Here is a 21,581-nt window from a genome sequence, read left to right on the forward strand (position 1 = left end):
GCAGAGCCACAGAGGGAGATGGCAGTGTGTCCGACCCACAGGATCCTCCACTGGGCAGTGGGGGTGGTACACCGAGGGTGGCCAGCAGTGACAGAGGGGGTAGGGGTTGGTGGGTGGGTCGGGTAGTGTTGGTGTCCAGATTTGGGGATGGGAGAGCCTTTGGGAGGGGAGATGAGGGTCCTCATTTGTAAGGAGAGAGAGTTCTAGGTTGAATATGCGAGGCAGAGAGTCGTAGTTTGGGTACAGACTTGGTGAGCGGGTCCTAGTTTGGGCACAGACTGAGCAGGTCCTAATTTTGTGCGATTTGGGATGGTAATTCCTGTTTCTGGTATTGTGGTAATTTGAGGGCGATGAAGTCTACATGGGGTGACTGTCCTGGTTTGTAGAATCATATCTTGCGGGGGAGGTCAGGGATGGGGGAGGTGAAATGGAAAGTTTTGGTTTTGGAGTGTTACTGGTGCTCAAGATGGGTTCAGTGAGCTTGCTCTTGCTGTCTGGTTGGGTTTACAATGACATTGTCTGGGCTGATGCTGCATCAAACCCACATGACATTTTAGCAAGGGAAGGTACCTACACAAATATGTTGATAAGAACGTTCAAATATTTATGTTGTGAGAGTATCTCATTTGTTTGACACAGTGATAGAATTGAGGAGCGTTGAGCAAGGAAAATACTAACTAGTGTTACTGTGAGATGTACTGGAACATCTTGGGCTGAAGAAATTTCAATAGTAGGGACATGTTGTCAGAAGTTAACATATGGTCTACAGGATAGATTACACTGAATTGATCAAGAATAGGCAGTTCTTTCCAGAATTCTATTGCTGAGAATTGGTTGTTGCACTCAATTTTTTTATTGTGAGGAGTTTCAGTAGTTGTTTTTGCACATTTTGTATTGAGAATAATGAGCTCAGTAGTAAAGGATATAGTTGCAGGATAGTTGTTGGCTACTTGCTTGACTTTGGCCATTTGGAATTGGTGTTCTCCCACTCAGGGTCGTTAATGCCTTTATATCAGTAAGGATAGAGGTTGCTGGAAATAAAAGTAGAAGAAACGCATGAATTGTGAACTATTATTAGAGTGGTTTTTCTGCTTTGTGCTTTGAACCTCTGGTGAGTTGGGTTGCTGTCAATTACTCCATTTCTGTTTTACCATCTTTAACAAGCTAATGATTGTTGATTTGTAGTCCATGTGATATTTTGTTTGGGATGCTGCTAATGCAGATCTTGTGGTGGCGTACATTACATTAAAGTAGGTTAAAATGTCTAATGGAGGATTATGGGTAGTGATTGGAAGCCTGGTCAGAGAGGTAGTTTTGTTGAGGAGATGTTTAAATGTGGGTGAGAAGCTGTTACTTATCACTAAATAGGATTGTGATAAACAGTGGCCCAGAAGCTTGACAACAGTACCTGGGCCTAGCAATGTAACTCTTTAAAACTGCAAGAACAATTCTGAAGGAATTCAGTTGATCAAAACAGAAGTTCGTGCTGAAGCACTTCATGAATACATCTCAAGAAAATGAACATTACTGCACTTGCTGTAAAACTCAACATAAACTCAAAACCGTGTGCCCAAAATGCGTTGTTTCTTTTAAGTTTTCCTCCGCTCCCGTGAGCTGGAGCACAGGAATCTAAACTGGAAGAGTGCCCATAATATGTATTTGTCATTATCTTTGGAAGTCTTTGTCTTGATCTAACATTACAGGAGGTAAAGTACCTCATATCCAGCTGCCTGAAAAATTGTTCAAAAGCCAGATGTTTTCTCCAGCCAGCAGAATAAGATGAATGGAAGAAAGAAAAGCATAATTACAAATTTTTTTGGAATACAGCATGTGGTTATATAGGTACCTATTTAAATACCATCATTGTAAACGCCAAACAGTGCTTTTGGTGCCCTCATTCTGAAGACTTAATATTAAATAAAGGAATTAAATGTGAGGAATTTGTGTCACAGAGTATTTTGCACATTAGTACAGGACAGATTACTGACCTCAGAATTAAAAGATAGAAGAACCTCAGGCCTGTTTGGTCACTTGAAAGTAAAATGGTTACCTTTATCACCTACCTGTTCTCAACTAATCCAGCAGGTATTCCAAATTCTGCCGTCATCCAGGCCCCAATGACGGTGATTTTAGACATCATAATATCCAGCTCTACATGAAATGATTGGGTGCTTAAGGTTAGCACCTGGAGGAGTTTTATTTGGAGGTGACAGAGGAAACGTTAAATCATTTCAAGTGAGGTTAATTCTTTTTCCTAATTTATTCTTTTCATTAGTATTGACGAATAACTTTCTTTATTTTCAGTATTCCTGGTGATTGCCTGGGAAGATGGCAGTTCCGTTTGTAGAGGATTGGGATCTGGTGCAAACACTAGGTGAAGGAGCATATGGCGAGTGAGTGTCAACTGCTTATTCGTGTGATTTGGAATTACAATAGGATCTCTTTTTAAATTGGCTAAAAATGAAACCTGCTGAAAAGTTACCTGTTTCTTTGAATATTTCTTAATTAGGTGCAGTACTGTTGACGTTCTTTTTCATGGTGCTGTAGCCTGAGCAGGTTTTGTTTGCCTTTAGGGTGCAATTGGCTGTGAATCGGAGAACAGAGGAGGCGGTTGCAGTGAAGAAAGTGGACACTGCGCGTGCTCTTGACTGTCCTGAGAACATCAAGAAGGAAATTTGCATCAATAAGATGTTGAGCCACTCAAATATTGTCCGTTTTTACGGACATCGTCGTGAAGGCAGCATCCAGTACTTGTTTCTGGAGTATTGCAGTGGAGGAGAACTCTTTGATCGAATAGGTAGGAACCTTGTATAAACTTTGACATGGCAGGAAGTCTGAAAGCTTACAATTTAATAGCACCTTTTAATACGGTAAAATATCTGTGTTCCATATTCAAACAAAATTTGACAATGTCTCAGCAATTATTAGGGCATGGAACCAAAGGTGTGGTGAGAGAGGTAGATTTTTAAAGAAGGAGTAAGGGGTCTGGGGATGGAACTCTGTAGTTTGGGGGTGGTTCTCTCAATAGGTCAGATGGCTGGTTTGTGATGCAGAGTGATAGCAATGGCGTGGGTTCAGTTCCCACACTGGCTGACGTTACCATGAAGGATTCTCCTTCTCAAACTCTCCCTCGCCCAAGTCGGCGAGGCCGTCAGGTTAAACTACTACCAGTCATCATCTCTGTAATGAGAGAGTAGGCCTATGGTCCTCTGAGACCTTGGTGACTTTCCCCCTCTGCACCTTGGACCCAGGCATCTGGTTGTGCAGTGGTTAAAGCTGGAGGTACATAAGAAGCCAAACTGTTGTATAGGTATCTTGGAGAAAGTTAAAGAAATAGGGAGGAGTGAGGCCAGGGAGGGATTTGAAAACAAGGAAGAAATATTGAAGAAACAAGTGCCCAGTATAGCTCAGAAAACAGAGGTTTTCAATGAATGGAACTCGACGTGAGTTGGGATATAAGCACCAACATTTTAAATTGGCTCAAGTTTACGGAGTGCAAATGATGGGCTGATGGCTAGGAGAATGTCAGAATAGTCAAATTTGGAGATAATGAGGCATAGGAGACAGAGTATTTTATATTTGATATCAAACTGGTAAATTTTACATGCTGGCTTATGTACAATGTTGAAGCTATTTCAATTTTCCAGTAAATGTTTGCTTGTTGAGACCATCTGGATAAAAATGCAGTGATTGAGCTATTCAAAGTTTTGTGGACAATAAGGTCTGGAATTTTCTTGCTCTTCACTTCATACTTTCATCTCCTTCCTTCAAGCTGCTCCTTAAAACCTGCGTCTTTGTTCAAGTTTTGTTGCTTATCCTAATATTACCTTCTGCCGCGCGGTTGTGAATTTTCTTTGCATATGTTTGCAGTATGAACACTGCTGAATTGCATTTCCACAGAATTTTCATAACACTGTCAGTGTTGGACCAGACATGAGGCAGAAGCTGAGTTAGCTAAAGCCTTAGATGCCATAACAAGCTACTGCTTCAGTTCCAGTGTAGGTTTCCTGCTGGTGAATGATGTCAATGGAGTGTTGGGTAGCAGGATATCGAGTAAGGTTTTGCTTGGCAGCCAGCAAGCTCTCAATATTAAGTTGTAAGATTTGCAGAGAACGCTTAATAGCCAAGATGTCTCCGTGTGGAGGTACCACTGGTAATCAGGCAGAGATGCTCTTTAAGAATCCTTTTAACTTTCTCTTGGAATTCAGATTTCTGTTAGAATAGTTTACATGTCCGGGGATGACTGTTTGATGATGCGCCTGCAAACTTCAGTGAGATGCTTTACTTTAATAAAGGTGCGAGATGAATGTAATTTGTTATTGTCATCTTGGAGTCAGTCTATTATCTCTGCTGAGACAGTTAATCTGAACTGGGACAGTAAGATGTACCACGATTGACCTCAGTTCTTTGTATTTTTTCAGTTTTGCGCATTTTTGACCTTGCTTACTCAGCCAGTCTTAACAGTCACAAATTTTAGTTTATCCCGTTAGCTGATTAAGTGAATCTTCCATGTGTGCTGTTTCTCAACAGCAGTCTTGGGGAACATTATGATGCTGCAGTCTAAGCAAGGGCTGGAGGATGCGATTTAAGTTAAACGGTTAATACTAATGTGCAGCGAAGTACTTTAATTTTGGCATGAGTATTTTTCATTCTTTGACAATTTATAATTGAAAAATAAGGTAAAAGGATTGAAAAGTAGGGAAGTTCTGCTAAATCTCTATTGAACTTTGGTTATGCCACACTGTACTGTACTGTCTGTCACCATCTTTATATAAAGGGTTTCGAGGTACTGGAGAGGGTGGAGAGTAAACTTGCCAGTGTGTAATCTGAAATATATGAATGTTTCTATTGAAAGATTGGTCTCTCCTTATGTGGGGGGTTGTGGAAATTAGGTTGCAGGCTGACGTTTTGGAGATATTTAAGCTTTTGATAGAGTGATTACAGAGATAATAACCTCTTGTGAGGAAGGGCATAACTAGAGCCATCAATATAAAGTAGTCTAAAAAAAATTCAGTGGGCAGTTCAAAAGAAACTTTTCACATACAGCGGTAAGTTTGTAAAACTGGCTACCTCAGAGTTGTTGAAGGGAATGTTATGTGTGTTTAAGAGGAAACTAGTCAATTAAATCAGGGTGAAGGCAACAGAATATAAGAACTAGGACCAGGAATAGACCATGTGGTCCTTCAAGCCTGTTCTGCCATTTAATAAGATCATGGCTAATCTTTTTGTGGAGAAAGTGAGGGCTGCAGATGCTGGAGATCAGAGCTGAAAATGTGTTGCTGGAAAAGCTCAACAGGTCAGGCAGTATCCAAGGAACAGGAGAATCGACGTTTCGGGCATAAGTCCTTCTTCAGGACTCTTTTTGTAGACTCAGATCCACTTATCCACGTTCTCATCATAGCTTTAAAAAGGTTTACTGAACTAGCATCAACTACTTCACTGGGCAGGGAATTCCATAGATAAATAACCCTTTAGGTAAAGAAGTTCCTTCTCAATTCAGTCCTAAATCTGCTCCCTAGGATATCTGGTTGGCATGGACAAGTTGGACCGAAGGGTCTGTTTCCGTGCTGTACATCTCTATGACTCAAATTTTGAGGCTGTGCCCACTTGTCCTCGCTTCACCTGCCAGTGGAAACATCCTCTCTACTTCTATCTTGTCTATTCCCTTCAGCGTTTTATATGTTTCTATAAGATCCCCCCTCAATCGTCTGAATTCCAATGAATATAATCTCAATCTATTCAGACTCTCCTCATAAGCCAGCCCCCCCTCAACTCTGGAATCAACCTAGTGAACCTCTATCTGCACTCCCTCCAGTGCTAGTACATCCTTTCTCAAGTAAGCAGACCAAAACTGCACGCAGTAGTCCAGGTGCGGCATCACCAGCACCCTGTACAGCTGCAACATAACCTCTCTGCTTTTAAACTCAATCCCTTTAGCAATCGAGGATAAAATTCCATTTGCCTTCCTAATTACTTGTATCTGCAAACCAACCTTCTGTTATTCATGCACAAGGACACCCAGGTCTGTCTGAATAGCAACATGTTGCAACTTTTTACCATTCAAATAATAATCCTTTTTACTGCTATTTCTAACAAAATGTATGACATCACATTTATTTACATTGTATTCCATCTGCCAGACCTTTGCCCACTCAATGTATCTATGTTCCTGTATGCATTTTGCACTGCAATTTATCTTAGTGTCATCATGCAGGCTTTGACACGCTGCAACATGGTCCTCAACTCTAAATCATCCATGTAAATTGTAAATAATTGCGGTCCCAACACCAATCCCTGAGGCACAACAGTAGTCACTGATTGCTAACCAGAATAGCATTCATGTATCCCCACTCTTTGCTTCCTGTTAGTCACCAATCCTCTATCCATGCTAATACTTTACCCGTAACACAATGCATCCTTATCTTATTTAGCAGCCTCTTGTACGGTACCTTGTCAAAGGCCTTTTGGAAATCTAGGTACGCCACATCCACTGGGTCCCCATTTTCCACCTTGCTTGTAATGTCTTCATAGAATTCCAAAAGATTTGTCAAGCATGACCTGCCCTTCATGAACCCATGCTGCATCTACCCAAGGGGACAATTTACATCAAGATGCCTTGCTTTGTTCCTTGATAATAGACTCGAGCATCTTTCCACTGCAGAAGTTAAGCTGTCCAGTCTATAACTCCCCATCTTTTGTCTACTTTCCTTTTTAAACAGTGATGTCACATTTGTTGTTTTCCAATCTTCTGGGACTGCCCAACAGTGAATTTTAGAAAAGTTCCACCAGTGCACCTGCCATTTCTCCTGCCATCTCCTTTAGTACCCTGGGTGCATTCCATCAGAGCCAGAAGACTTATCAATCCTGAGCACCATTAGCTTGCCCAACACTACCTCTTCCGTAATAATGATTGTTTCCAAGTCCTCACTTACCTTTGTCTCCTTATCAATTACTGGCATGTTATTAGTGTCCTCCACTGTGAAGACAAGCGCAAAATACCTGTTCAATGCCTCGGCCATTTCATCATATCCCATAACTAAATTCCCCTTCTCATCCTCTAAAGGCAATATTTATTTTAACCACTCCTTTTCGTTTTATATATTAATAGAAACTTTTGCTATCTGTCTTTATATTCTGTGCTAGTTTTTTCTGATGTTCTATCTTATTTTTCTTTATTGCTCTTTTTTGTGTCTTTCTGTTGACCTTTAACGTTTTCCCAATCTTATAGTTTCCTGCAGTTCTTGGCCACTTTGTATGCCTTCTCTTTCAATTTAATAGCCTCCCTTATTTCTGAGACACCCCATAGCAGATTACCCCTTTTCTTACAGTTCTTCCTTTTGACTGGAATATACTTTTGCTGAGCGCTTTGAAAAATTGCATTGAAAGTCCTCCACTGCTCGTCACCTGTCCCACCATAAAATCTTTGTTTCCAGTCTACTTTAGCCAAGTCCTCCCTCATTCTATTGTAGTCCCCTTGTTCAAGCACAGGACCCTAGTATTGGATTTTATCTTCACACTCTCCAACTGTATTCTAAATTCAACCAGACTGTGATCACTCCTTCCAAGAGGATCCCTAACTATGAGGTCATTAATTATTCCTCTCACATTTCACAGGACCAGATCTAGGATACCTTGCTCCCTCGTCGGTTCCATTACATACTGGTTATCATAGAATCGTAGAACCCCTTCAGTCTGGAAACAGATCGTTCAGTCCAACGGGTCCACACCGACCCTCTGAAGAGCATCCCACCCAGACTCATTTCCCTACCCTATAACCCTACATTTCCTGTGGCTAACCCACCTAGCCTACACATCGCTGAACACTCTGGCAAATTTAGCATGGCCTGTCCACCTAATTTGCACGTCTTTGGACTGTGGGAGGAAAGGAGAAGGTCAGTACTGCAGATGCTGGAGATCAGAGTCTAACAGTGTGCTGCTGGAAAAGCACAGCTAGTCAGGCAGCATCCAAGGACCAGGAGAGTCAATGCTTTGAGCATGAGCTCTACATCAGGAAGATCCTTGGAAGCTGTCTAATTGGCTGTGCTTTTCCAGCACCACACTTTTCGACGACTGTGGGAGGAAACCGGAACATCCAGCGGAAACCCATCGTACATGTGAAGAGTGTGCAAACTCCAGTAGCCTGTGGGTGGAATTGAACCCACGTCCTTGGTGCTGTGAGGCAGCAGTGCTAACCACTGGCCCACCATGCCGCATTTTCAATAAGTATAACCACAGTCATGAGCTGATTGGGCCAAATGATCTGTTTTCTGTGCTCTCTCGCCTATGTAATTCCTAGGTAATAGCAGATTAATGCTGTGACTGATTTGGTTTGTATTCCTGTAGAACCTGATGTGGGTATGCCTGAAGTGGATGCTCATAGATTTTTCCTGCAGCTGATAGCAGGAGTGGTAAGTACCATTAATTCTTCATTGAAGAGAGATTTGTCCATCACCACACTGTCTGGTTAAATATGTTCTTGTGCAGTTTCCTCTTTGAGTCCACTCCCAAATAAAACATTTTGCTGTGGAAGCCCCTATAGGTCCAAGCTAAGCCTACTATTGTGTGTGATTCATGAAAGATTCTTTTTTTGCAATTGACAGCCCTTATTTATTTCTTTTGCTGAAAATGTTGATATCTCTATTACGTACTTCCTACTCTTACCCTAATCTGATAAGTTTCATCAACTTTGCTTCCAAATTTCTCACTACTTGGAACATTCTGATGAAAGGTTATTGACCTGAAACAGTTATTCTGTTTCTCTTTCCATTGAAGCTGTTTCTTCAGCATTCTCTGTTGTTAATTCAGATTTCCAGTATCTGCAGTATTTTGTCATAGTATCGTAGAATCCCTACAGTGTGGAAACAGGCCCTTCGGCCCGACAAGTCCACACCGACCCTCCAGAGTAAGCCACCCAGACCCATTCCCCTGCCCTATTGCTCTACATTTACCCCAGATTAATTCACTTAATCTGCACATCTTTGTGGTTGTGGGAGGAAACTGTAGCACCTGGAAAAAACACAAGCAGACACTGGGGAAGAACTGCAAACTTCACACAGACAGTTGCCCAAGCCTGGAATCGAACCCGGGTTCCTGGTGTGTGAGGCAGCAGTGCTAACCACTGTGCTGCCTTAACACCTTCTAATACTTGAGCTTCTAACACTAATTCTTTGTCTTTTTGGAATTATAAAAGAAAAACTATATATGCTTGAAACTAAGTGTGTTAATGGGATTTACAGGGGCATGCTACAGCAGTTTTCCTCTTGTGGCATTGCACAGTGTAACTAAAGGTGGAATATTGTAATGCTTACCTTCTTAGAAATATATTGTCTCAATGAGCTTTGTCTGCCAAAATTTGGTTTGTTCACCAACCAAGGCTTTAAAATACCAAAACTACCATATTCTATTTTAATCAAATGAGAAACACCAAAATATCCATTGGAAGTCATGCTTGAAGCCAAAGCATAGTAGATACACTGTAACCAGAGGTCTTAAGCACTCACTCAATAGCTACTTCTGACCTATTAGCTCTGCTAAACCTGCTGTGTTTGGATTTGTAGTTCTCACTTCAGTCTGTCATCACATTGTATTTTATGAGCCTGGAGATTGAGAAGAAGTTGTAAAGTAATTCAGGTTTAAAAGCTTCTATCTTTCTTCTTCCTAGGAATACCTTCATAGTATTGGAATTACTCATAGGGACATCAAGCCAGAAAATCTGCTGCTCGATGACCGAGGTATAGTACAGCAAAACTGATCTGTTCATCTTTCATTATGAAGGAGGCACAAAAACCAACCATTCTGATGGGGATGAGTTGGTTGGTCAGTTTAATTGTTACCCAGGTATTACATTAGGTTCTTAATCTCCGACTTTTCCTACGTAACTACTAAACTGAAGCAAGACATACTGATCTCGGAGTTAAATGGATACTTCTGGTAGGGGAAATGTCCAATAGCCACTTCAGTTTCTCAGGGAAATCCTTGGGAGTCTACCACATTTAGGATTCTACGACTCCTGTCTATGCTGCAGAAACCATTGTCTGGTTGTCAGAATATCCAGGCCAAAATGTGTAACGAGTCATGATAGCCAGATTTATACCAGCTGAGAAAGGCCTTAGTCCTATGCTGTGTGAAGTTTATTAAGCTTGAAAACAATAGGACGTGGGATGAGACTCTTACAGCCACTAGATAAGAGTCTTCTGTTGGACGTTACCCCTTCCATCAGTGTTGTTGCTTCGGTCTGTATTTTCTGGGACCGCTTGGAGTAGGAGTCGAACTCTGCACTTGATGACCATAAGGCAAAAGATGTGTCCCTTACATAAAGAGCAATTGGGAATGGGTAATAAATGTTGGCCTCGTTATCAATGCCCAAATCTCATGAACGAATAAAAGATAATACTGTAAGAAAGATGACTGTAGCTACATTTGTTTTTAAGCATCTGTCCACTCCCTACTCCCAGTTGATTTGATTTTCTATTTAGATGATAAACAATACCCTCTTAAAGATTGAATTAAACAATTAAGAAAGTTGACCCAGGAAAAGCTGGTTCTTGGATGACCTTTAGTGTTTTGAGGCATGCTGACTATGATGATCTTCACTTGATACTGAGTTATCAGAATTTCAGTATGAAGGAACAGTTGGCCTCAAAGCCTGTGAGTGAGGAGTATAGAATCAATCAGTGTTCCTGTCCCGATTACTGTTCGTGCTTTTCTATTTTTACAAAACAGTCGTTGTACAAAGCCTTGGACTTGTCTACAGGTTCCTCACTCTTCAATTTCTGATATTGAGGATGATCATTTTAGTGTGGAGCTAATGGGCTCCTGGTTCTTATGCACAGCTTATGTTAGTGCTTTCAGATGAGAGAGGATTGCAGCATGAATAGGCGCCCTTTGGCCCATTACGTTCTAGTTGGTCATCAGGCAACTATCTCTCATTCCATTTCCCATCACTAGGCCTATGGCCTTGTATGGTATTTCAAGTGTTCATCTAAATATTTAAATGTTGCTAGTATTGACTTTTGGGATCAATGGCCTGTTGTTATGCTATTCATGGAATGTTTGTTTTTATTCATCTTTGGGATGTGGGCTTCATTCGCTGGGCCAGCATTTATTGTCCATCCTCATGGCCCTTGAGTGAGTGTTTTGTTGATGTGCTACAATCTATTTCATGTAGATCTGCCCACAATTCTGCTGAAAAGGGAGTTCCAGAATCTTGACCCAGCAAAATAGTAGGAATGGTGATCTGTGTCTAAGTCAGGATAGTGAGTGGCTTGGAAGAAAAGTTGCAGGTGATGGTGTTCTCATATATCTACTGCTGCCTTTGTACTTCTGCATAATAATCTTTGTGGGTTTTGAAGTAATTGTCTAAGGAGCCTTGATGAATTTCTGCAGTGCATCTTGTAGCTAGTACACACTCCTGCAATTGGGGGAATAATTCATCACATTTCTGACTCTGCTTTGTAGAATATGAACAGACTTTGGGAAGTCAGGAGGTGAGCTCATCATTGTATGATTCATCGTCTCGAGCCTGCTCTTGTGGCCTCACCACTTCAGTTCAGTTTCTGGTCATGATAGCCTCCAGGTTATTGGTGACGTGGCATTCAGTGATGGTAATGGCATTAAATGTTAATGATGGTTAAATTCTCCTTTGTTGGAGATGCTCATTGCCTGACATTTGTCTGGAGCAAGTGTTGTTACTTGTCCACCCAAACCTGGATATTGACCGGATCTTGCTGCATTTGAACATGGTTTGCTTCAGTATTTGAGGACTCCCGAATGGTACTGAACATTTTGCAGTCATCAGCGTACCTCCCAACTTCAGACTTCATGATGGAGAGTAAGTCTTTGATGAAGCAGCTAAAGATTGTTGAGCTGAGGATACTACCTGAGGAACCCCTGCAATGATGTTCTGAAGCTAAGATGACTGACCTCAATCAACTGCAATCAATATTCCTTTGTGCCAGGTATAATTTAACCAGCAAAGTGTTTGGTTCCCATTGACTCCAGTTTTACTCAGACTTCTTGATGGCACGCTTGTTGTCAAGAGCAGAAATTCGATATAAACCTGAGCTTACCTTGGCTTAATTAAAATTTTATTTTTCCTTCCAGCTTTGTTTTGCCCCAAACCCCATCATAAAAGTTTATGTGCATAAATTCATAACCAACAAATTGGTGGAGGCAGGTGGTGGTTCATGTTCAATGAATGAAACTAGATGTAAGCAATGTGCACATGCTCCCTGATTTCCTGCTGCCCATAAACTGAGAAACAGCTCACTTCACTCCATGTCTTGTTTATATTGTCAAACAAGCAGACTGGTTGAGTAGAAGGAAGCCCTTACCTTGGATCAATGCAAGAAACATTCGACCTGTATTTACTTCCCTTTTTGGAGCTCTGTGCCAAGAATAGCAGAGCAGGCTCAACAGACCAAATGGTCTACTCTTGCTCCTATTTCTTCTTGTGAAAGTAGCCCTGGTTCACAGATCAGCGTATCACAGACGCTCAATTGGAGAGCCATAAACTGCAACTTTTGCAATCATTGGGAAGTTAGGCTTTAGCAGTGTCAGTGAGGTGTTGCTCGGCTGTTATTGACTGTGTGGCCAATGTCAGAGAACCCTGCAAATCTGTCACTGTCTATGTAAAAAGGCTTTATTGTTATTATGCCAATGTCCTTGACTCGATGTATAGCATCTCTAGCCATTTGTTTTTATTTCCCTTCTAGATAACCTGAAGCTTTCTGATTTTGGCTTGGCGACTGTATACAGGCACAATGGCCGTGAGAGGTTACTGAATAAGATGTGTGGCACTCTACCGTATGTTGCTCCTGAGTTGCTGAGGAGGAAAGAGTTCCGAGCAGAGCCTGTAGATATCTGGTCGTGTGGAATTGTTCTCGTTGCAATGCTGGCTGGAGGTTAGTTCAGTCTTTATGCAGAGAGATTGGGAAGGGTTTATCATGGTTGTTTAAGATTGTGGGGCTCAGAATTGTCTGTCTCTCTATGTCTGCCTTTCTCACCCACCCCTTCTCCCTTTCTTTCTCTCCCCTCTCTCTCTGGCTGTTGGTCTTGTCCCTTCTCAGTCTGTCTGATATCCTATAACTGCTCTGCAATTGACTAGTTAGATCACAAATGTTTAACAGATTACTTTGCCTCTGTTAGCACACTGATTGCTGTTCTCACATTGCTGTTTGTTGCAGTCCCCCAGAGCTGACACTTTGGAGTGAACTTTGTAAGTGCAGGTAGTCTATTTCACATCAGAGAGTTTTCAAATAATAGCTTTCAACCTTTACTGACATAGCTCACCGTGTTTCTTTCCCACAATTTTTGTGCAATAGTGGAAGGCAGTGGCAGAGTAAGAATAGGAATCTGAGAATCTAGAAGCTGAGAAGGTGGTAAACTGGGAATCAAGAATTCCAGGCTAGTGTTCTGGGACATATGTTTGAATCCTGCTGTTGCAGATGGTGAAATTTCAATTCAATAAAAATCTAGAATAAAAGCTAGCCACATTGTGACTTGTAACCATTGCCTGAGTGTTGTAAAAACCCATTTTATTCACTGGCATCCTTCATGGAAGGACCTTTGTCCTTACCTAATTTGACCTTCATGTGATTTCAGATTTACAACTTTCAGATTTACAATAGTTGCCTCTTAACTGCCCTCTAATGGCAATTAAGGATGCGCAAAAAAATGTTGGCTTAGCCAATGGTGTCCTCATCACATGGATGAATTTAAACAAAGAGAGGAGATGCAAGATGATGCATAATTCTGTATGTGAAATGTGGAAAAGTAAACAGCAAGTATTTGTGATCCAAAATTTGAACACCCTTAATGAATGATTTTGCTTTGTCTTTCTTTGCAACACCAGAAGATGCAAATACCAATTCCTGAATTACTGATTGCATTGGACATCATGTCCACTGACATGAACAATTTTCAATCTGGGGAAAAAATGGAGAGTTTTTTTTGTTTGGGTCAGTTGTTGCTGTTTGAGTGAGATTTTCTGGATTTTGTCACATTGCCAATGAAGAATGTGTGTGTCCATGTCAGGATGATGTGTCAAGTGGAGGTGATGGTGTTCCTAGATACTGGCTGTCTTTGTCCTCCTGGGTGGTAGAGCCACCAGTTTGGGAATTCCTGGCAAAGGAGCTTTGATTAAGTTGCTTTAGTGCTTCCTAAAGATGGTACAGACCACCTCCGTGCTGCAGTGCTGGAGGAGTGCATGGATGTTTAAGACAATGAAATAAAATCAAAGAACAGCGGATATTGGGAACCTGAAATAAAGAGCTAATGTTTCAAGTAAGGTATGATTCTTATTCGGAACAGTTCTAAAGTACAGTCATTGGACTCAGTGTTAACTCTGTTTCTTTCTCCACTGATGCTATCAGAATTGCTGAACTTCTCCAGCACTTTCTGTTTTATTTAAGGCAGCAAATTGGTTGTGAATTAATTTGATTGTTTTGTCCAGCATGGGTGTTGTTCATTTAACTGAGAGATTTTCAAAGCTGCAGTGAGCATTTATTTGGGCAGATTTCAATTCCACCATGTATAATTATTGTCCTTTTGAGAAGGGAGAGTAATGATACTTCACTGACATTAGAGGGTGCTAGTGTTCAGAGCACTGTTTTATTTCTAACTAAGTCAGGGACTGCTGCCTGTTTAATGGGAGGTGTTTACTCAACAAGGTTGCAGGTGGTGTGAACTTGCATTGATCCAACTGATTGAACAACTTTGAATTCTATCTCATATCAAATAGATGTCAAGTCACGACTGTGCTTTTATTTGATTTGCTACCTTTGAAGCTTTTTGTTAAAGCAGTTTTCAAATTTTGTGTGAAAGCTACTGTGTAAGTTTTGAGTTCCAAACTTTATGTTGAACAGGATGAAGGTGGTCCTGAGTCTTTTTATCTTTTGTAGCAAGTATTACAGCATGGGACCTATTGTGGTTTAGTTTCTTTTTACTGCAGTTAGAATTTTCCACTTTATTTTAAACTTAACAGACACGTAGCAACCTAGAAATTATCCCAAAGGCTAATCAGAAGTTATCCTGAAGCCAAGTGAAAAAAATTTGAGAGTGTTGCACTTTGAAATGAATAGGCAGGCACAACAATGAAAAATAGAGTGGATTTTCACCCAGAAGATGCTCAATTGTTAGAATGTATTTTTTGATTATTGTTCATTTTTGCTGACAGATATTCTATGTTGCAGAGCTACCCTGGGACCAGCCTGCGGATAGTTGTCAGGAGTACTGTGATTGGAATGAGAAGAAACTATACCTAACACCATGGAAAAAGATTGATCCTATTCCACTGAGTAAGGAAATGATCAGGGATCTACTCCTTGGACAATCCACAGTTGGGAATATCTCTTGACATATTTAAAGTGGGCAAGCACTGCTGCTTTTTCTGGGTGTTTGTGATTCAATGAGTAGCACTCTTGCCTTTGAGTCAGAAGGCTGCAGGTTCAATTCCTGCTGAGAGATCTGAGCATGTAATTCTGGAGGCACATGTCATTGCAGTGCTGTATTGTCAGAAGTGCTACCTGTTTTCTTATTTACTTGACTGACAAGGCAGGCCAAGGAGTTGCCTTGCTATGTATTTTAAAATATTTTAAACTGTGTTCTATATTGTTAGACTTTTTGTTTATTTTAGTTTTTTCTTTTTATTGTTAAAGGAAATCCATAGTCTTTTGTGTCTCTGTTTCAATGAGTGTCCACCAATTAACAATAAAAAATTTCACTCTGACATCTGATTTGTCCATTAGTGAGATCAGCTGAGATCATGACACCTATACTATATAATAGTTCGATTCATTTTGTCATGAAGGTTCCTTCTTCTCAACCCCTCTTTTTTTCTGAAGCATGGTGATCCTCAAGTTAAACCATGACCAGCCACACCCTTCTAATGAGAGAGTAGCCCTATAATCCTTGGGAACTATGGTGACTTTGCTTGTTTACTCCTTTTAAGTTAAAAGGAGGAAATAAACTTTCCCTGTTGATGGGGAGGTGTGATATCCTAACATCAGAGCAAGTGAATTGTTTTGAAGTGTTGTCATTATCTCTGGAGGCAAGCCCGGCAACTAAATAGCATAGAACAAGGTTCCGCAAATTGTAATGAAATGATCAGTTTGTCTGCTGATTGAGAGGTGAGTGTTGGCCAGAGCAACAGGACAGCTTCCCTGAACTTTACATTACCTGAAATGGGTTGATTATTAACTTGGGCACTGTCTGTGTAAGATCACCCTTCAGTTTGCTGTGAGCAAGTTTTGCTTGACGTTGAACACAAGCGAAATAGTGAACTTCTTAAGCATCTGTTCCCTACGGTGAGCTAAATTTCAAGCTTTGTCCTGTGTAGAAATGACTATTTTTAATTGATCCTATTCCAGCGTTGATGCAGGAATCATGAACCCAGTTATGCACCTGTCATTGTGTCAATGACAAACATGCATTATTGTTGTAATAATCACCCAAAGAGAATGAATACCAATATTCATTTCATAACTGCCTTCAGTAGGAACTTTCTAAGCCTTAACTAAATCTTTGGAGATGAGTAATTGCTCCAGACTTTAATCATCTTGTCTTCCTTAATTATTCCCCAAAAAATAGCCACTACTTTTCCTTGGTGTTCCAGCAGCCATGTGGATTTGTGACATATTTACAAACGTGTACACCTGTATTTGGGTTTTCTTGTCAGACAGCCCTGAATAATGTGAGTTTTGCAGATTGAGAAGTGATTGAATGAGACATTTAAAATAATTAAGAAATGCTTTGGTAGAGGAAGCGAATCTATTTCTCTGGCGAAGGAAGCACAAGATGAGTTGGCCCATCCTTAAAATTAGAATTAGATCATTCAGTGTTGATGTCAGGAAACAACTTTTCTCAGAAAGGCTGTTGAGAGGGTGGAGCCAGTTGAAAAGTTCAAAACTGTGATTGACAGGTTTTTGTTAGATGAGATCTCTGAAGATTAAGGAGTTGGAATTGATATTTGATATAATTAAAATGGCTGACCTGGCTTAGGATGGGTTGAACAGTTTACTCCTGTTCTTTTGTACTTGATGCCCTTTCCTATGCCCTGTTGGCATAGTGGGGCACTCCAGTTATTCTACTTTTCGTAAACTAACTTTACTGATGCAGAGCTCAGATGCTTTAGCTGCAGTGTAACAGCAGGTTTATCTTACAGATGGAAAAACGTCAAGTAGGAGGCCTTTACACCTTGCTGTACGTTGACTGGAGCTCATTCCATTGAGACTTGTTGACATTACGTTTTGTATGTTTGTCTGGTTTACGTAGGTCTGCTGAACAAAGTTCTCATTGAAGGTCCAAAGAACAGAGCCACGATTTCAGATATTAAAAAGGACAGGTGGTTCATTTACCAATTTAAAAGGGGTAAGTTAACTTGACCAAGTACTTGTATCTTTCTTTGCCCAAACCGTAACTGATGTAGATTGAACACAGATCATGAAGGAAGTACAATTAGTCCCTTTATGATATTTAACTGAAGCAGCATTTGAATGCTCAGTTTGTTAGCAAAATGTGGTGATTCCAGCTAATGGTGGAGGCCAGCCTCTGTTCTCAGACTATGTCTCTGGTCCCAGATACTCAAATGTGAGGAAACATCCTGTTAGCATTTACCCTTTCAAGCTTGTTAAGAATGAAAAATATGTAAGGAATTTGTTTCAATGAAATCACCTTTCATTCTTCTAAACTCTATTGAGAAGAGTCCCAAACTTTGCTCAAAAGACTATCTCTCCATCCTGGGATCATCCTAGTGAACATTCTTTGAACTACCTTCAATGAAATATCTTAAGCGAACTAAACTAAACCATATATGGTCTCACCAGCACCTACCATTGCAGTAAGACATCCCGACTCTTATACTCCAACCTCCTTGAAATAAGGGCCAACATTTCATTAGCCTTCCTGATTACCTGCTGTGCAAAAACAATGACTGCAGATGCTGGAAACCAGAGTCTAGATTAGCGTGGTGCTAGAAAAGCACAGCAGTTCAGACAGCCTCCGAGGAGCAGTAAAATCGACGTTTCGGGCAAAAGCCCTTCATCAGGAATTGTGCTTGTGTGCTAGATTTGTGTTCCATAAGTGAGTATCTGCAGGTCCCTTTGTGTTGCAGCTTTCTGCAGTTTTTCTCCGTTTAAATAATAATCTGTTCTTTTGCTCTCCCTTCTAAAATGAGCATTAGATTTCCCATGTGTGTGACTTGGTAAAGTTTAATTATGAAGAAAGATGGATCTGTTGAGATTGTTTTCTTTGGGACAGAAGAAACTGAGGAGAGATTTCATTGAGGATTATAAAATTGAGTGACCTCAAAAGTGAATAGAAAGGAGCTACTTTCCTTAGTGGTGGTGTCAATATCATGGACATAGAATAAAGTTATTGGTAGGATTAGAGGGGAATTTGTGGAGAATTTTGTTTTTACTCAGTCTGGTGGGGATGTGAAACTGACTACCTGAAAGCAGTGATAGAGACAGAAACTCTTCCTCACATTTAATAAGTAACTGGAGATGTAATGATCTACAAAATGACACTCAAAGACCTGAAAAGTGGGATTAAGCTGAATGACTCTTTTGCAATTGGCATAGGTACAATGGGCTGAATGGCCTCATGGGCTGTATATGTCTGAGATTCTAAAATTTTATTCTTTTCTGTCCCTACCAAGTACTGACAGATGCATTGTGTATGCCCTGAACTTTCTGCTTTGAGTTTGGGTGTCGTTGGCTGGGCCAGCATTTATTGCCTATCTGTAATTGCTCAGAGGGCAGTTAAGAGTTAACCACATTGCTGTGGGTCTGCAGTCTCAAGTACCAGATTAGGTAGGGATGGTAGTTTCCTTCCCTAAAGGGCATTAGTGAACCAGATAGGTTGTTACTAAAATCAACAGTGGTTACATGGTCAGCATTAGGCTAGCTTTTATTCCAGATTTTTATGAATTTAAACTTTGCCACTTGCCATGGCACCAGGTCCTCAGAATGTTACCTGCGTTTCTGGATTAATAATCTTGCAATAACGCCACTAGCCCCTGTAGTTGGAAATTTTTGAAGAACTATTAAATTCAGTTGGAAATGAGAAGTGGTAACAGTTTGTTGCAGGCTATGCTACTGTTTCTCCCAATTGAGAAGATTGTACTCCCAATCTGATAGGAGTACAAGAGATAAGTGTAGCCTTTTACAAAGAGGATTGGATTGCTTTTGTGTTGTCCTCTTCAGGAAAGGGAATTGGCATTCGTTCACAATTATGTTGAGGTGCTCAGGAAAATTGTTTTTGTTTTCACCCACGAGTGAAAGGTACACTATTTGAAACTCAATGTATGGTCACTTCACCCATTGAAACTTGTACTGTTTCCCAAGTACCCACTGTCCTGTTAGAACAGTCATTTTCATTTTGAGCTTCTGTCTTTGCTAAAACAACTATTCAAAACGACTTTTACACGTTGTTCAGCAAAACTATATACTCTCCCTATTGCTTCGTAAGCTGTTTTGTGTAAAGTTTTTTTTTAAACCTTGGTTCCTACTTCAATTCATTAATTCGGAGTAGTATTGTTGCTGCATGTTGTCTGTGACCATGAAGGCCACATCCTTGTTCTGAACCACTTGCTTTCTAGCCTGCATTGCATAAACTTTGTGTGTTGTATTTTAGTCCTTTGCAATTTGGAATGATATTATTCTGCCCTGAACGCACACATGCACACACACACGCTGCAATGTTTCTATGTTCTCAGAGAACACTGTGAGAATGAGATCAGAATTCTGTCCACATGCTTTTTTCCCACTTTGTTGACTGGACATTGAATTGGGAAAGAAATACAGGTGGATTACTGTTGCAGTGTGACTGAAACCTGATTAAATGACAAACTTTACCCTGAGAGTAAAGGACATGTTGTAATGTGCAGGACTTCTATTATGTGCAATGAAATCAAATCTTTTGACTGGGCGCTCTGTTTTTTCTGTTCCTTTCTTCCAGGTGTGAAGAGAACACGGTTATCTTCTGGTAGTCCCACTGACTCTCAGGGGCCTTTTACTAAACAAATTCATTCTAATGTGGATCTATCTCCTGCCAGTGGTCTGCCCTGGAGGTAAATTCATCTGAAAAATTATACATTGAGCTAATGTCACTTGCAGTAACCCCAGAACTGACCCTTTATTTATTTATGAATAGGTTGATGGAATGTATTAATGTTTATAGCCCAGGTCTCAGTTCCTTAAGCACTTTGATTCAAGGCAGTCGTTTTATATGAATCTCAAATTTTGTGAATTGCTTGGAGTGCTGGGTCCAGGGTCCGCTCAATCGCTGCATAACTCAGGCAATGTCCTGCAGTCTCAAATCACTTCCTACCTTGTGTTTGATACTTAAAATGGAAGAATGGGGTTTATTTTGTGTAACACTCAGATTGGGTGATTCCCTGTGTTTAAATAAAAATGCGCAGAGCAGTTGTTTGAATTGTGGGAATAATTGCACAATGAGCCTATTAACACAAGACTAACTAGATTTGGTTAAGCTGTTATTCCTAATGTGTACACAATTGTGTAAGTTATGATGGGATAGTTTGGTCCATGAATTTATCCCTCTGTTCAAATAACCTCCTCGAAAGAAAACTAGTGTTTTTGAATTTGGTAGTTTCCTATTGGATTAAAAAGTTTATTACTTGGAGTAAGAATGCTAATTTCAATATTGATTAATTCCAATAAATTTATATTTTTCCAAGTTCCATGGATAAATTTTGAAGTAGGAATCTGACTTCATCTTTAATTTTTGATGCACCTGTGTAAGGACTCCCCATTTCTATCTGGTAAAATTTGTCTTTACTTCGAGTGTGGAAACAGGCCCTTCGGCCCAACAAGTGCACACCAACCCGCCAAACCTCAACCCACCCAGACCCATTCCCCTACATTTCACCCCTTCACCTAACACTACGGGCAATTACAGCCAATTCACCTAACCTGCACATTTTTTGGACTGTGGGAGGAAACCGGAGCACCCGGAGGAAACCCACGCAGACACAGGAAGAATGTGCAAACTCCACACAGTCAGTCGCCTGAGGGAATTGAACCTGGGTCTCTGGCTCTGTGAGGCAACAGTGCTAACCACTGTGCCACCCATTTTTTTTTTCTTTTCTTAAAATATTTCTTTCTCACTGGACAACCTGAGAAGCTACTAACTTGTATTTCTTCCTTAACCGGAAATGCTCCGCCCCACCCCACCCTGCCCCGCCCCCTTCAGACTGCCTCCTCTTTCACCAAAACAAAGCCCCCAATATTCTTAAATACTTCTTCATAGCTGATGATTCTTTTTGCTTTGTGTTAAAAGGAAGAGCTTGCTTTTATATGGAATCCTTCCCAGTATCGGAACGACCCAAACTCTTTACTGCCAGCAAAGTATGATTAAAATGTAATTGTGGTTGTAACCTAGGGAACATAATAACCAATATATGCATAACAATGTCCAATAAATAGTAATGTGATAGTGAATTTTGAGAAGATTTGTAGCTCAGGTTGAGGTTCTGGATGTAGGTTTGCTCGCTGAGCTGGAAGGTTTGTTTTCAGACGTTTTGTCATCGTACTAGGTAACATCTTCAGTGAGCCTCCGGA

General features: G+C 40.6%; 1 protein-coding gene across 4 annotated transcripts in view; it reads left to right on the forward strand.

The window, feature by feature from the left end:
* chek1 (checkpoint kinase 1) overlaps positions 1-21,581 on the forward strand; it is a 53,309-nt gene that overhangs the window by 17,657 nt on the left and 14,071 nt on the right. Inside the window, exons 2-10 of one of the 4 annotated variants that reach the window (XM_043676878.1) lie at positions 193-200; positions 2,305-2,393; positions 2,574-2,797; positions 8,344-8,408; positions 9,662-9,731; positions 12,714-12,902; positions 15,192-15,296; positions 17,272-17,367; positions 19,957-20,068. In XM_043676878.1, the coding sequence (XP_043532813.1) occupies positions 2,329-2,393; positions 2,574-2,797; positions 8,344-8,408; positions 9,662-9,731; positions 12,714-12,902; positions 15,192-15,296; positions 17,272-17,367; positions 19,957-20,068 (926 nt within the window). In that variant the 5' untranslated portion in view covers positions 193-200; positions 2,305-2,328. Of the gene's footprint in view, positions 1-192; positions 201-1,022; positions 1,112-1,788; positions 1,843-2,304; positions 2,394-2,573; positions 2,798-8,343; positions 8,409-9,661; positions 9,732-12,713; positions 12,903-15,191; positions 15,297-17,271; positions 17,368-19,956; positions 20,069-21,581 lie in introns of those variants that run through there. The other 3 variants (XM_043676876.1, XM_043676877.1, XM_043676879.1) reach the window with 3 other exon arrangements.

The sequence above is a fragment of the Chiloscyllium plagiosum genome, chromosome 35 (assembly GCF_004010195.1).
Source record: "Chiloscyllium plagiosum isolate BGI_BamShark_2017 chromosome 35, ASM401019v2, whole genome shotgun sequence".
In the NCBI taxonomy this organism is placed as follows: Eukaryota; Metazoa; Chordata; class Chondrichthyes; order Orectolobiformes; family Hemiscylliidae; genus Chiloscyllium; species Chiloscyllium plagiosum.